This window comes from Heterocephalus glaber, unplaced genomic scaffold (genome assembly GCF_053883595.1).
Source record: "Heterocephalus glaber isolate CG9 unplaced genomic scaffold, H.glaber_assembly_v1.0 deba00001737, whole genome shotgun sequence".
In the NCBI taxonomy this organism is placed as follows: Eukaryota; Metazoa; Chordata; class Mammalia; order Rodentia; family Bathyergidae; genus Heterocephalus; species Heterocephalus glaber.
In genome coordinates, this window is record NW_028258445.1 from 3,617,446 (window position 1) to 3,632,994 (window position 15,549).

At 41.9% G+C, this 15,549-nt stretch overlaps 1 protein-coding gene across 7 annotated transcripts in view; it reads left to right on the forward strand.

The window, feature by feature from the left end:
- Positions 1–15,549, forward strand: part of Etfdh (electron transfer flavoprotein dehydrogenase) — a 34,820-nt gene that overhangs the window by 17,563 nt on the left and 1,708 nt on the right. For 5 of the 7 annotated variants that reach the window (XM_021247453.2, XM_021247452.2, XM_021247451.2 and 2 more), the window contains 7 exons: positions 1,188–1,265; positions 4,911–5,057; positions 6,563–6,703; positions 8,043–8,186; positions 11,631–11,799; positions 14,154–14,336; positions 14,691–14,912. In XM_021247453.2, coding sequence (XP_021103112.1) covers positions 1,188–1,265; positions 4,911–5,057; positions 6,563–6,703; positions 8,043–8,186; positions 11,631–11,799; positions 14,154–14,336; positions 14,691–14,912 — 1,084 coding nt within the window. The remainder of the gene's footprint in view (positions 1–1,187; positions 1,266–4,910; positions 5,058–6,562; positions 6,704–8,042; positions 8,187–11,630; positions 11,800–14,153; positions 14,337–14,690; positions 14,913–15,549) is intronic. The other 2 variants (XM_087200301.1, XM_004868561.4) reach the window with 1 other exon arrangement.

Genomic DNA, 15,549 nt, shown 5'->3' on the forward strand with positions numbered 1-15,549 from the left:
GATGGCTCCTCATCCGCTGTTCCGCAGTTCGGGATGTGGCTCTGAGCCCCAGAGGCGTTCCTGGGGTGCGGAACTGGCTTGAGGTTCAGTGAGCTTTGTTAACAAAGTCCATGTGTGTCCCAGAAGGACTGAGAGGGTTTGCAGCCAGAACCTGGCTAGAGGAAATACTGAAAGGAAAGTGGAGCAGTGGGAACAGTGATCTTTTGTTTTTGGCACGAGAAAATACTCAGAAATTTAAAGATACGTTTTTATCCTGACAGTATGGAAGTGAAAACACCTAGGTCCTTGCGTTGTATGTGCTGCTTGAGTATGTTTTCCCAGCCATGTATATGCACTTGGGATTTTGTATTTCTCCTTGTTAAACCTTCTTGACTGTGGTCAGTGTCAAAGTCACAGGTAAGTGATTTGTAGAATCCATGATTTTCACTCTTGAGTGAAACCTGCACTTAAAGTCACTTGTACCCTCTTCTCTCCCTCAGCCTTCGCCATTGTCAACAGATTATTGACTGTTTGCTAGTTCTTTGCTCTGGTGCTGAGCTGGAGGTGGTCAAGGTTCTTCCTTTTCACACCCATGGCTGTTAATCTGGTCCCTCGTTTTTGCGCCCAGTGCCCCTGGTCATTGACATGGTGCCAGTGTGTGTGACTGCATGTGCTTTCTGCCCAGAGCGTTTCCTCCTGACAGGAAGCAGAAGCAAGTTAAAAAGCATTGCCATTTCTCATCATCAATTATACTTTTCCCTTTTCTTCCAAAAATAAACTGTATTCACCAGTGGGCTCTCACCAGTCTCTGTTCGTCTTGTTTTATATTTTGAGGTCTCAATTCGAGACACAGACTTTCTTGACACTTTCTTTCATTCCCGTGTGTGTTCTTCATTTGTTACAGGCTTGATTTCAAATGTGTCAGACGTGATTTGCTCTTTGAAGAGAGCTCTTGTTTATGTGATACGCTCTCCTACCCCTCCTGCAGTCCTCATCAGGGTCATGGCATTGTTTTAATTTCCAGCAGTTTGATTTGTGTTGTCTCATACTCCACAAGGGACTACCTTGAAAGCATATCTCATTATAGCCTGAATTTCAAAGCTTAGACTTCTGTTATCTAGAGAAGTGTTCACTTTCTAAGAAACCTGTTTCTTTTCAAGGTTAGTATGAATCTTGAAGTGATAATAAGTTGTTTTTATCATTTTCAGGTCCTTTTCCATGAAGATGGTAGTGTAAAAGGAATTGCTACCAACGATGTAGGAATACAAAAAGATGGTGCCCCGAAGGTAATTATCTTTTGATAGTTGTGTGTTTAGTAAACTGACAGACCAAAAAAGGACAAGTTGAGACGCATGTAGATCTTGCTACAAACTATACATTAATTATGTAGATTTTAGAATAAATAGGGAATTTGTTCTCATTAAAAAAAGCAGTTTTGAGCTCAGTTTGATTTAGACAACATGTTTAAGAATAATTGTTTAGCCAGGTGTGGTGGTGGACTCCTGTAATCCCAGCACTCTGGGACGCTGAGACAGGAGAATCACAAGTTCGAATTCTCCCAGAACAACTTGGCAAACCTTGTCTCAAAATGAAAAGGGCTGGGGGTTGTGGCTCAGTATGAAGGCCCTGGATTCCATCCCTAGTACCACACAATTGTATAAACAGTCAAAATTTTATTTCACTCAGTGAGGTAATCAAGAAGCTATTACTAGGCCCAGGGATTTAGCTCAGTGGTTCCACCACCTGCCTCGCAAGCGCAGAGACCCAAGTTTGATCCCTGGTACAAAAAAAAAAAAGCTATTACTAAAAAAAAAAAGTGAGGGCCAGGGATTTAGCTCAGTGGCATTGCGCCTGCCTCGCAACTGCAAGGTCCTGAGTTTGATCCCTGGTACTGCAAAAAAAAAAAAATATATATATATATATATATAACTAAAACCTGCAGACATGTATTGGCCATCAGTGAAATGCACTGCCACCTCCACAGTTTTTATTCCCATGGACACAAATCCTATCATTACTAGCAGGTAAATACCAGTAGACTTTGACCTGATTTTAACAGGTCTGTAGGTTGATATAAAACTTCTTGCCAGGCCGGGGATTTAGCTCAGTGGTTTCGCTGCCTGCTGCACAAGCGCAAGGACCCGAGTTTGATGCCCGGTCGCAAAAAAAAAAAACTGCTTGCCTTCGTCTCATTCAGAATGTCAGCCTGAATAGTTTTCAGGCTTTTACAATTTGTATTTTTGGATCTATGAAAGAAAGCCATGAGAATATACAGCTCTCATCTCTGGTGTTCCTTGGAAAAGACACGGAAAAGCTAGTTTGCTTTTCTATAACAAAAATAAAACATGAATTGAATCTTGATGAATTATGTTTATTTGTTTATTATCTGGTTTCCCAGCTAGACCATAAGCTTCATGAGGAGAGCGCTGTGGAAGGTTACTCCAGGGCCTGGCACAGTGCCGGGTGCGTATTAGGGCTCAGGAAGTGCTCAGGTAGTGCTCACTCTTTTCTGCCACTGTGGACGAAATGAAGAGTCTAGGCTACTCTTCTGCACGTCTTCCTGCTTCTTACTACTTCCTGCTCAGAAACGGCGAAGCTGACAAGGCGCACCTGCACCAGGGCTCCTCCTTGTAGTCAGCGACTGCAGGTTCAGGCCAGTCCACATGTCCTGCAAGCCCCAGCGATCCTGAGGCCTTGCCTACTGTCTCAGAATGACAAGAGAATATTGTTTCTCCTATGTGATGGTTGTTTCTTTATTATGACAATTTATTAATTAGTTATAAAACTTATAGATAACTTATTTATTGTCACAAAATTTACACATTCTTCCATCTTGATACTTTTTTGTGTGGCTTCATGTTTGTTCAGATTTTTTGTGAGTGTTCTGTGCTTTGTGTTTATAAAAACATATTTTGTACATTGAGTTCATACAGATATAAAAAGATAGAAGATGGTGGGCATGGTAGTACGTACCATAGACCCGGCTGCTTAGGAGGCTGAGGCAAGAGAAGCACTTGTGCGCCTGCAGTGGAGAGCAGCCTGAGAGCACCATGAGATACTGCCTCTCAGCAACAGGAGTACAGTGAGGTCTTAGGGTCGCAGCACCCAAGCTGACTTTTTAAAGAATTATTTTAGGAGTACGCTTGTGTAGTGGAGAAAAGCAAGGATCTTGGGGATGGTGTCATTCCGTGCCATTTACCTTGCTGTGGTTTGGGTTCCGCTCCCAGCGCAGCTCTGATCAACCCCCAGGACCCCACCTGGACACTGGCAGTCAGTCCCGTCTTCTCGGACTTGATCCCGTTGTGTATCCGTATCTTCGTATGTGGGACATGGATATGCATTTCACAAGAAAAACAAGTTACCAGTACACACCTGAAAGACACTCAAACTCTAGCAACCAAAAGTATTACGTTAATAAAGAAGCAATTCTTACATTTACTCTGAAAATATTTAGCAACAAAGATATTAGATCCAAACAATGTAATAAACAGTGAAACGGCCTTATTGTTCAACTGTTCGGATTGGTTGAAAAATTAGGGGGATCTATTTAAGCTTTTAAAGTGAATGCTTTATTTGGTGTATATTGCTTTAGTATATGTACTGTTGAAGTGAGCACTGGTGTATATTGCTTTAGGCAAATCACTTCGTAATGTGATTTTTTTTTCTTTTTTTTTTTTGTACTGGGGATTGAACTCAGGACCTAGCACTTGCCAGGCATTCGTGGTGCCACTGAGCAAAATCCCCAGCCCTATAATGTGAAAACAATTATAAAACAGTATGTCTGTGTAAACTTACTAACTGTATGAATGTATATCCATGTATACACATATACATAGAAACATGACTAGAAAAACATCAGGAATATTTAGTAAGAGATGCTTCTGTTTATTCTGAATTCTTTTATTCGGGAACTTTTTTTCAGTCTGAGGATTAAACCCAGGGCCTTCACACTGAGCTACATCCCCAGCCCTTTTTTGCATTTTTCATGTTAAAGCAAGGTCTCAGCAAGTTGCCCAGGCTAGGATTGAACTTGGATCCTCCTGCCTCAGCCTCCCAGAGTGCTGGGATTATAGTCATGGGCCACCACACTCAGCTTCAGTACCCTTGCTGAGTACCTACCCATGCCAGACAAACGAAAAACATACTACAAATGAAAGAGCAAGGTTCTCATTGTCACTCTTTTATTGTAGGAATAAAATTTCAGTTTTACAATATTGTATGTTAAACAAGGAAAAGTTAAAGTGAAGAAAGCATAATGTTCAGTGAAAGTAAGACCCAGAAAGTTAAATGTCACATGGTTTCTCTGAAAACCTAAAACATAAGTGAATAGAGTGAAATAGAAGAGAGACGGTGGGAAACAAAAAGGCGGGCTTGTGGGTGGTGGGTGAGGACATGGGGCAGGGCAGGGCAGGGCAGGGAGGGAGGGACCAGAAGTGATCAGGCCAGGGCTGTGCGCACACACCAGCCTGCATGGACGGCCTAGAGTGCATTGCAGGCCGCAAAGCAGGAAAAGGCGGCGGCTGAAGAGCAGCCATGTTCGGTGTGGTCTTGTTTGTGTTAAAAGGATGTAAATAGCCAGCATACAGTTTTTTGTCTGTAGAAATATCCTGGCATGCTTTACAAGAAAGTGTTTTGGCTTCCAGTGGTAAGACTAGAAAATCAAAAACGGAGAGGAGATGTTTTCATTGTAGAACAGATTTTGTGTTTTTTTTCTTAATCATGAGCATGCTTTATTTATTTGCCTTTAAACACATTACAGAATTTAAATTAGGTCCCACTTGAAACAATACATTTAGTGTCTTCAGTACCTGAGTCGTAGTGCAACTTAAAACTGACAAGAATGTGAATGTATTTTAAGTTGTCAGATGTTGCCATTTAACATGGCTTTTGCTTTTTATTTATTTTTTATTTTTTTGGCTTTTGCTTTTTAGACAACGTTTGAGAGAGGGTTGGAACTGCATGCCAAAGTCACCATCTTTGCAGAGGGTTGCCACGGACATCTGGCCAAGCAGCTCTACAAGAAGTTTAATTTGAGGGCTGACTGCGATACCCAGACCTATGGGATTGGACTGAAGGAGGTATCCTGATTTGTTATAGTTTTTATTTTGAAAGATAGAACTTAAACTAATTTTTATTATCAAGTAGCTTAGAATTTTGATTTAATTTTACAGTTAGGTTTTTCACTGACTGACTTGAAATGGTCATTATAACTAAAAAATATTTGACATATTTTTCAAGCGCTAGGAAATATTGATCAAATTATTAGGTTTTTGGGCCAGGGATTTAGCTCAGTGGTTCCACCACCTGCTTCGCAAGCGCAAGGATCCAAGTTCGATCCCCGGTTCCAAAAAAAAAAAAAAATTATTAGTTTTTTTTCTACATTTTGGAATTGTTTTATCAAATGTTGCTTGCAGTGAGTCTTGAACTTGAAAATATCTAAACTTGACTTTTTTTTGCAGAGTAATAATACTTTCTGCCTAGTGGTATTGGACCTATTATCTATATGCTGTCTGTGGATGGTCACACATCCCACATAGAAGTGTTTATTTAAAATTGTAATAGTGGGGCATGGTGGTGCACACCTGTGATCCCAGCACTTGGGAGGCTGAGACAGGAGGATTGCCACAAGTTCAAGGCCAGTTCAGGCTGGGCTACATAGAGTTCAGGGCCAGCCTGAACTGAAAAGGGAGACCCTCCCTCAAAAAACCAAAAAAACCAAATAAATAAAAATAAAATTGTAATATTGCCTGTCATGGTGGTGCACACTTGTAATCCCAGTACTCGGGAGGCTGAAGCAGGAGGATAGCCATGAGTTTGAGGCCATCCTGGGCTACATAGTGAGTTCAAGGGCAGTCTGAACTACATAGCAAGACTCTATCTTAAAAAAAAACATTAAATAAAATTGTAATATGAAGATAATTTAGTTTATGGAATACTCAGCGTGGTATATTGCTCTCTAAAATGCCATTGGGTTAAATTTTATATTTTTTCTCAGTTATCTATCCTTTAGTTTTTTTCCTAAATATTAGGCTTATTACAGTGTTAAATTTTCTTTTCTTTTTTGTTTTTTTTGGTACCGGGGATTGCACTCAGGACCTCGTGTTTACGAGGCAGGCTTGGTGCCACTGAGCCAAATCCCCGGCACAGTGTTAATTTTTTTTTTTTTTTTTTTTTTTTTTTCCTTTGGTACTGGGGATGGAACTTGGGTCCTTATGCTTGTGAGGCAGGTGACAGAACCACTGAACTAAATGCCCGGCCTTGTTAAATTTTCATTTTAATCCTTTTGTTAAATTATTGTTGAGGATTGAGGATATGGCTCAGTGGTAGAGTGCTTGCCTGGTATTAGGCCTTGGGTTCAATCCTCATCACCAAAAAGTACATCCATACATAAAATATTTTGCCAGGCATGGTGGCATATTCTTGTAATCCCAGCAGTCTGTGAGGCTGAGGCAGGAGGATTTCAAATTCAAACCTCAAGTTATATCAAATAAAGTTTTATTTGATACATGAAGGAATTTTTTTGTGTTGCTCATATCAGAGTTTTCACTTGTAATTAATGCTGTAGGACTCCTTTGTTTTCTAGTTGTGGGTCATCGATGAAAAGAAGTGGAAGCCTGGGCGGGTAGATCACACTGTTGGCTGGCCCTTGGATAGACACACGTATGGAGGCTCTTTCCTCTACCACCTCAATGAAGGGGAGCCCCTCGTGGCTCTGGGCTTTGTGGTAAGGCACAGCCCCATTATGGGGCACTCCGCTGGTGACACAGGGCCCCCAGGGCTATAAAACAAGGGCTTTGGAATCTGGAGAGTGTAAAAAGCTCTTTGTGGGACGCTTACTTCCCAATTACATCAATATGTAAAGTGCTTACAGCGACTGTAGACGTTGGCTGACGTAAAACACGTGGTGGTGGTGACTGTGCTGCTCCCGCACTGGGCGTTCCGTACCAGGCCCCGGCATCAGTCATGCTGACGAGGAAGCTGAAGCCAAACAGGTTAAACAGCTGTCCCGGTGCACACTCAGTGAAGGCCCGGGAGGAGCCCTCTCCCTGTAATGCAAGCACAGGCCGACTTCTGGGAACAAGCCATTCTTCTTTCCCTGATGCAGTGAATTACATGTCGAGCACTGCGGGGAGAGGAAAGGAGAGTCTCTGGAGCAGCGGGGGGCAGTGTCAGTGTCGAGGCCGGCCTTCTCCCTGCCCGTTCAGAGGGCACATCTCGGTGTCTGCCCCAGTCAGGTGTTCAACGCATAGCCTTTGGGAGTGTGTGGAGCCACGAAGAAGCCATGGTTACTCATTTCTACACTCTGGAACCGCCTTGTAAAATCTACCCTTCTTTTCATGTCCTCTTTCTTCATGAGTATGATTTTACATTCATTTTCTTTATTTTTGCCATAGTGGTACTATAGTATAGATTGTTAGTTTATTTCTGTAGTTGATATTAATGAATGAATAATACATCTCCTTTTGTAAAAACAATCTGAGACACCCTCTTTTTTTTCAATTTTTTGAGATAAAGTCTTGCCGTATAATCCAGGCTGGCCTCCAACTTATGGAATCCTCCTGCCTCAGCCTGTTAGCTAGGATTACAGGCATGTGCTACCACACCGAACTCCTACACGTGCTTTTCTAATTTGCATTTTGATTTTCACAGCATAATGATATACTAATATGTTCTCGATTTTGAGCCAGGCATGGTGGCACACACCTGTAATTCCAGTACCCAGGAGCCTGAGGCAGGAGAATTGCCATGTGTTCCAGGCCAGCCTGGGCTACATAGTGAGTTCAAGGCCAGCCTGAATTAGCAAGACCCTGTCTCCTAAAAGACCAAAAACCCCTCAGTTTTTAACTTCTGTTGATTATAAACACAATGTCTTTTTTCACCCTTTCTTTTGCATGCAGATTTGATATAGTTATTTATTTAAATTTGCCTTGCTGCATATATTTTAACAAATACTATTTAATCTACACATTTCCCAATAAATATTCACATTTTAGCTTGGTTTAATTGGAAATAAAAATCTCTAATTGTATAAATACGTCAGTTTTAAATGTAACCCTTTTAAGGTTGGTCTGGACTATCAGAATCCATACCTGAGTCCCTTTAGAGAGTTCCAGAGGTGGAAACACCACCCCAGCATTCAGCCGACCCTGGAAGGTGGAAAAAGGATTGCCTACGGAGCCAGAGCGCTCAATGAAGGTGGCTTTCAGGTAAGTCACTGAGCTTTTGAAAAAGTTGTTTTTTAATGATAACTCAGAATTGCAAATGTAATACAACCAATTTAGTAAATTATAGGAAATTACCCATAGGAAGAAAATCGGTGGAATTAAAGTACCTAGGATTTATAAAACTATATACACAGTAACTACACCCTAAGTTTAGTTTTAGGAATATATTGATCTCAAAGAAATTTGTGACATCGCTTCTTGGCCTTTTGGCTAAGATCAAGTGTAGTATCAAAGAAATTTGTGAGGGCTGAGGATTTAGCTCAGTGGCACTGTGCCTGCCTTGAAAGCTCAAGGTCCTGAGTTAGACCCCCAGTACAAGAAAAAGAGAAAAAAAAAAAAGATAAATCTGTGAGCTCTTTGTTGGCTTTGTTTGTTGAGTGATTCATAATATTTCCCCTTGCTTATTTGAATATGTGAGAAAATTTGCATCATGGTATTTAGATAGAAATATAAGATGATCATTGAGTGATTGATGTTTGACTGTGATTTTTTTTTTTTTTTTCCCTCTGGTAGCGGGGATTGAACTCGGGTCCTTGTGCTTGCGAGGCAAGCAGCGGAACCACTGAGCTAAATCCCCGGCGAGCGATTGATGTATATGAATTTTTTATTGAACTGTATAACAGTAAGAAGAAAAAAAAAATTCCCCTTGCTCCTTAATGGCTCAGAAACTCAAAGGCAAATTTAATTTTCAACATGATTCATTCCAACTAATAGTACTATCCATTCTTTTAGGTGGACTCTGTTTTAGGCTTAAGTGTCCTATTTTAGTATATGTTCAAAATAAATCTTTTCAAATGTACTGTTGTGAAAATAGTAACAGACAGGTAAGCTGATCTAAAAGCCAACTCTAAAAGTTACACCAAATGATTCGGAGCAAGTTACTTTACTTCTGGCCTTACAGGTCATCTGTAAAATAAAATAACCCCTTCTGTCTCTAATATTCTAGGAATCTAGGACTGTTTTAGAAATTTGATTTTTTAAAAAATCTGTTACAAAAGTAACAGACCAGCCAGGTGTGGTGGTACATGCCTGTAATCCCAGCACTCGGGAGGCTGAGGCAGGAGAATTGCTTCGAGTTTGAGGCCAGCCTGGGCTACATGGCAAGTTCATAGTGAACCACATAGTAAGACCCTGTCTCAACCCCCCCAAAATAAAATAACAGTCAGTAGGAAAATGAAGTTCTATAAAAATTCGTAAAGTAAGATTGTACACTTGTAAACGTAATCATTAAAATCTTAAAATAGCAGTGCCCCTAAGTTCTGTTATGGAATTCTCTTTTACTTTTTCCCCAGTACCAAGCTTCGAACTCAGGACCTTGTGCTTGCAAGGCAGGTACAGCACCAGTGACCTAAATCCCCGGCCCTCTATTATGGAATTCTCATTGGGTTGTTTTTCTTTCAGGAATAGCTACTTAACTTGCTAGATGTATTTATTGAATGGCATAACTATTTTCAATCCTTATTGAACTTCTCTGGATACTGTCCATAATGTTAACTATCAATCTCATTCTATGTAATTTACATTGTAAAGGTTTCTGTATATGCATTAGTACATATATCTATTTTAAAACATTGTCTTACGTACTTCAGCATCTCACATCATTTTCAGATTGTTAGGAAGAGATAACAACACACCCTTACACACAAACGTCCACATATGCACAAGAACTTTTTACCAGAATTTCCTACTTAATTAGCCAGATTGAGAAACTTATTTCTGGTAAGTTTTTGAAAACTTAAGAGGCAGTAATTTGAAGTATTCGTTGTTTGTTTTTTTAATTTATTTATTGGTACTGGGGATCAAACTCGGGACCTTGCACTTGCAAGGCAAGCGGCAGAACCACTGAGCTAAATCCCCAGCTCTCAGCTGTTTTTATTTTGATCTAATAAATATCGTCTGACTTTCATTCAGTCTACACCAAAACTGACCTTTCCTGATGGGTTTCCAATAGTTGCAGTCCCAGTTTATTGAACGTCGGCACCTAGTTTATTGAAGACAGCATTTCTCAGCGTGGCTTTCTGTGGTTCCTGGCTCTTTAACGAGGTGCCTGCTGCCACGAACGCTGCCCACGTTGGGTAGGACCCTCTCAGTCTAGAAACACACAGGTTTTCCTTGGACCGTGAGGTTTTTATTTGTAGGATGTAGGCGCCTGTTTTGGAATAACTTGTACCAACAATCTGTACTCTCTTACTAAACTTCATTCTCCCCTGGCCTTGAGTCAAACTTAGTGTCAGTGAGAGCCTTATTTCAGAATAGCACCATCACCATCCAGTCCCTAACCGCTATCACTGTTCCCAGCTTGCGGCGGGAACACTGTCCCCCACTCCCTGCTTTGTGATCTTGTGTCAGTGCCCTTCTCGTATTGAGTCTGGCCTGCGAAGGCAGCCACCAGTGAGTCCCTGCAGAGCGGGGCCCGGCCGGCTCCTCTCTCCAGCCCTGGTCTGCTGTGGGTGCTACTCTGCTCCCTTCTCTGAGCAAGCGGTGGCCCTGGCTCTTGCAGCTGATGATGCTGGATTTCCCTTCAGCCGCTCGCTGAGTCTCAGTGCCGTCAGCCAGACATCTGCATCCCACTGTGCCAGCAGAGTGAAGAGCTCCACGCTGGCACTCTCCCTCCTGGCCGTTACACCGTGGGCCGCAGACCGACTCCTGCTGGCTAACCCAGAAATCCCCGCGCTTTATTGCGTTGTGTTGTTCTAAATCAGAAATGTATGCTGTAAATGACTGCCTTAAAATTTGTTTTGGAAATGCAGTTTATTAAGTTAAGCAGAACATGTTTAGAATAGTACTTGGTTACAGTAATGCCATGATTAGATCACAGGTTCCAACCCTAAGTACCAAACTAAATAAAAAGGGTGTGTCAAAGCCTTTGTAAGCCTTGTGTTCCTGGAATGCAGATAGTAAAAAACAAAATCACAATTTAGATTTCAGTCATTCAGGGTTAATTATTTCCAACTGTGACACAGATAGGTATAAATTGAAACCTTTTATGGCTGTGTGCAGTGGAGCGCACCTAAATCCTAGTATTCTTGGAAGCTGTGGCAAGAGGGTCGCAAGTTCAAGCACAGCGTTAGCTTAGCAAGATGCTGTCTCAGTAAAATAAAGAGGGCTGGGAATGTAGCTCAGTGTGAAGGCCCTGGGTTCAATCCCCAGCACCATCAAAAGGAAATGAATAAAAATCATTTTATTTACAATATGCTTCGATCTTAAATCTGTCCCATGTAGAGCACCTCATGGAACAGCAAAAAGTGAAACCTTAACCAAAAAATAGTAGTAAGGGAAGGAAGAAGACTGCTTGTTTTCCCATCGTTGTGTTCACATTCACCTTACCTTTCATCATTTCCCTGCAGCTGTAGAAACCTGATTTGAAATACTCAGTTTTGCTTAATTTGAGCTAACAGATATATTCTGAACCTTTGTTCTCCTCAGTCCATACCAAAACTCACCTTTCCTGGTGGCTTACTAATTGGTTGCAGCCCTGGTTTTATGAATGTTCCCAAGATCAAAGGTACCCACACAGCAATGAAAAGTGGAAGTTTGGCAGCAGAATCAATTTTCAGTCAACTAACTAATGAAAATCTCCAGTCAAAGACAATAGGTAAGAAGTTCTTACAGAAAGTAAAATTGTCAGGTTAGATCTGTTTCATTTGACCTTAAAAGATCTGTTTTGCATCTGTCCCTTTATACAGAATACTAAGATATGTGCTGCACACAAAAGAAACAAAAAACTAGATGAATTACTCTCAATGCTTACTGTCATGGAATTGTCTTATATTTCACTGACATCAGAAATAGACTGGTAGCTGGGCATGGTGGCACATGCCTGTGATCCCAGCACTCTGGAAGCTGAGGCAGGAGGATCATAAGTTTGTAGCCCACCTGGACAGCTAAGTGTCTTAAGGAGACACCGTCTTGAATTTTCTTTTACCAGTAGGGTATTTTTGTTTTGTTTTGTTTTTGGTACCGGGGATTGAACTCTGGTCCTTGTGCTTGCGCAGCAGGCAGCGAAACCACTGAGCTAAATCCCTGGCCCGTTTTGTTTTGTTTTGTTTGGGGTACCAGGGATTGAACTCAGGACCTTGGACCTTTTGCGCTGGCAAGGCAGGCGGCACTACCACTGAGCTAAATCCCCAGCCCTTGAATTTTTTTTTTAAGGGGGTTGGGGGAGCTGGGGCTGCAGCTCAGTGTGAAGGTCCTGGTTTCAAGTCCCTACTACTGCCAAAACCCTACAAAAAGTAGACCAGTGGCCACCTCCTATCAGAGTCCATTCCAGATTTTCCAGCTCTGCATTATATCATGTCCATGAGGTGCACAAACCAAGATGTCTCATGGATGCCGAGGCATCGTTCAGTTGAGAATAGAGCAGCTTTGCAGAAGGCAGAACTTGATCCTTGGCAAGCGCTGCAGGCCAGCCGCAGGGCCCTTCTGCTTGATGGAGCAGAAGGCCAGCACGTACACCTCAGTAAAGCCCTCAGCCAGACCAAGTGGCTCAGCTTCCCTGGCCCTAGCTGCACCCCTTCCTCTTCTCCATCCCAGCCTCACTGCAACATGCTGTGCTCACCCCATTCCATGGGCTCTGCTCATAACCACTCCCCATACTCCCTTTGCCTGTGCTCAGGTGTCTCCCTGAGGCGGCCCTGCTGGACAGTACACATTACTCCCACCCTTCCCACCTTTCGTCCTGCATAGGTAGGTATCTAGTCTGTTTCCTGTCACTAGGATGAAAAGTCCAAGCGAGCATGGATTTTGTTTATCCTGAATGCTGAATACCTGGCAACTGAACTCCATAGATAATTGGTGAATATTATTCCAAAGACTCACAGATAGCAGATGCCTCTGTGATTGGAGCTAGGTAACTTGGGTGCTGGGGATGTACCCCAGTGGTATAGTAACAGCCTTGCACGTGCAAGAGCAGATAGTTTGATCCCCAGCACTACAGAAAAAGAAAGTATTCAGCTTGGTTATACGTTCATATGTCGTTGTAGGAATGTAGGCCCACTGCATAGGAGCAGAAGGGGATACAGTAAAACGTAGACGAGGCAGGAGTGGTTTCGGGAAGAATAGAGTGGGCAAAATGGCTTTGTTTGGGTTGAACTTTTTCTCATTTTCTTGTCAATTGGTATCATGTACACATAGTACTGAAGCTAGCGTATCAGAGGAAAAAAAGGAAGAAAGTCTGTGGGAGAGGGGAGTGGAACCAGGACAGGAAACAGTCACTGAAAACAGTCACTGCGGAGTTGGTGAAAGGTAATGAGAACTAGTCGTCTCCTTAAATAGGAAATGTGTGCACCACGTTTTAGCTGTCTTACTCCCCCTAGTCCCTGCCACCATCTTCACCTGCACATCTCCTGTGTCTTCTCTCGTGAAAAGGACCTTGGTCATGGTGGGTTAGGGACCCCCTCTTCCAGTAGCTTTTAATTACATCTGCAACTTCACCCTGTTATAACGTCACGGTCTGAGGTATTGGGCTTAGAAGTTCAAAATATTTTTGCAGGGACACGCATCAACTCCTAATAGTAGTAGTTCTAGTGATAAATTATATAAACATTTTCACTTTTATAGATAGCATGAACCTAGAATCTCTAAGCTTCCTTTTCAGTTTTATTAAATTTTCACACTGGTTTTTCATGCTACCAATTATAAGTATTCAGAGCTGGGATATGGTCTACTCATAGAGGACTGGCCTAGCATGCATAAGTCCCTGGGTTCCATCTCTAGCACATCCAGAAAGAGAAATCAAATGCTTATCAGCAAACTATGTTTCAGATCATTATCTTTTTGGAAGATCCCAACATTTATATGTGATTCTTTGGCATAGTCTTACATGACCACCTATTAGGAAATTTATGTTAAGATACACTCATCAGTTATTTCAGCAGCAAAATACCTCGATACTATTTTTATCCACCTTGCACAATCTTACACTTAACATTTCATTTTTTTAAATAAAAGGACTCCATGTAACTGAGTATGAGGACAATTTAAAGAAATCTTGGGTATGGAAAGAGCTGTATTCTGTTAGAAATATAAGACCATCCTGCCATGGAATCCTGGGTCTATATGGAGGCATGATTTACACTGGAATATTCTACTGGATATTGAGAGGAATGGAGCCTTGGACTCTAAAACATAAAGGTAATTCACACATACTTGAGAATATCCATGTTACAATTTTCAAAAACGAATAAATGCAATTTATTAGTTAGTGGAGAAAGTGACCTTGTCCTTTAATGTTTTCAAGTTGCTTTCTAAGAGACATTATTAACTGGTATCTTTCAAAGGACAGTGTAATATTATAAAAGGATTAGTTGAATTTCTTTGGTACATATTTTCAAGCTTTTATAATATGCTTATGAAAGTACTTGAGGGAATGAAGATCATTGGTAGAGGGTGTATTTGGCATGTGTGAGGCCTGGGCTCAATCTCTAGCATGAAAGAGAAAAAGCACTTGAAAACTGTTATTAAATGTCTTCCTCGAAATCGTGGAAGGTTCTGACTCTGCTCAGCTCAGACCAGCCAAGGACTGCACACCAATCGAGTATCCCAAGCCTGACGGCAAGATCAGTTTCGACCTCTTGTCGTCTGTGGCTCTGAGTGGTACCAACCATGAACATGACCAGCCGGCACACTTAACCCTGAAGGACGACAGCATACCTGTGAACAGGAACCTGGCAGTGTACGATGGGCCTGAGCAGCGCTTCTGCCCTGCAGGTAATGGCTTCCTTCCAACCCTAAGCGTTCACAGATACTTACTTCAAATGTTTTAGAAATACAATACTATAGGGGCTGGGGATTTAGCTCAGTCCTTCCAGTGTCTGCCTTGCAAGCACAAAGTCCTGACTTCGATCCCTGGTACCAAAAAAAAAAAAAAAAAATACAATACTGTAATTTTTTGTTTTATTTGGTACTGGGGATCAAACTTGGGACCTTGCACTTGCGAGGCAGGCAGCAGCACCACTGAGCTAAATCCCCAACCCTACAATACTGTATTTCTTTTAAGAAACTATTTCCCATTGGGCGTGGTGGCACAAGCCTGTGATCCCACCACTTGGGAGGCTGAGGCAGGATTGCCTTGAGTTCGAGCCCAGCCTAGAGTGAGACCCTGTCTCACCAAAAAAAAAAAAAAACTTTTCTGTTTCTCTCCACTGTTCAGATTATCATGACTCCTACATTCAGCCTCCTTTAGGACACTCATACCTTAGCTAGCAGAAAGCAGGAAATCTGGGGTAAGCCTAGCTCAGGTGAGATTTCTCCAGCTGTTCATGTGCTCTCAGACCAGGACAAGGGTTACAGAGTACAGAATACCTCTGTCCCCATGACTTTACAGCCATTTCTGTCCCAGCAGCTC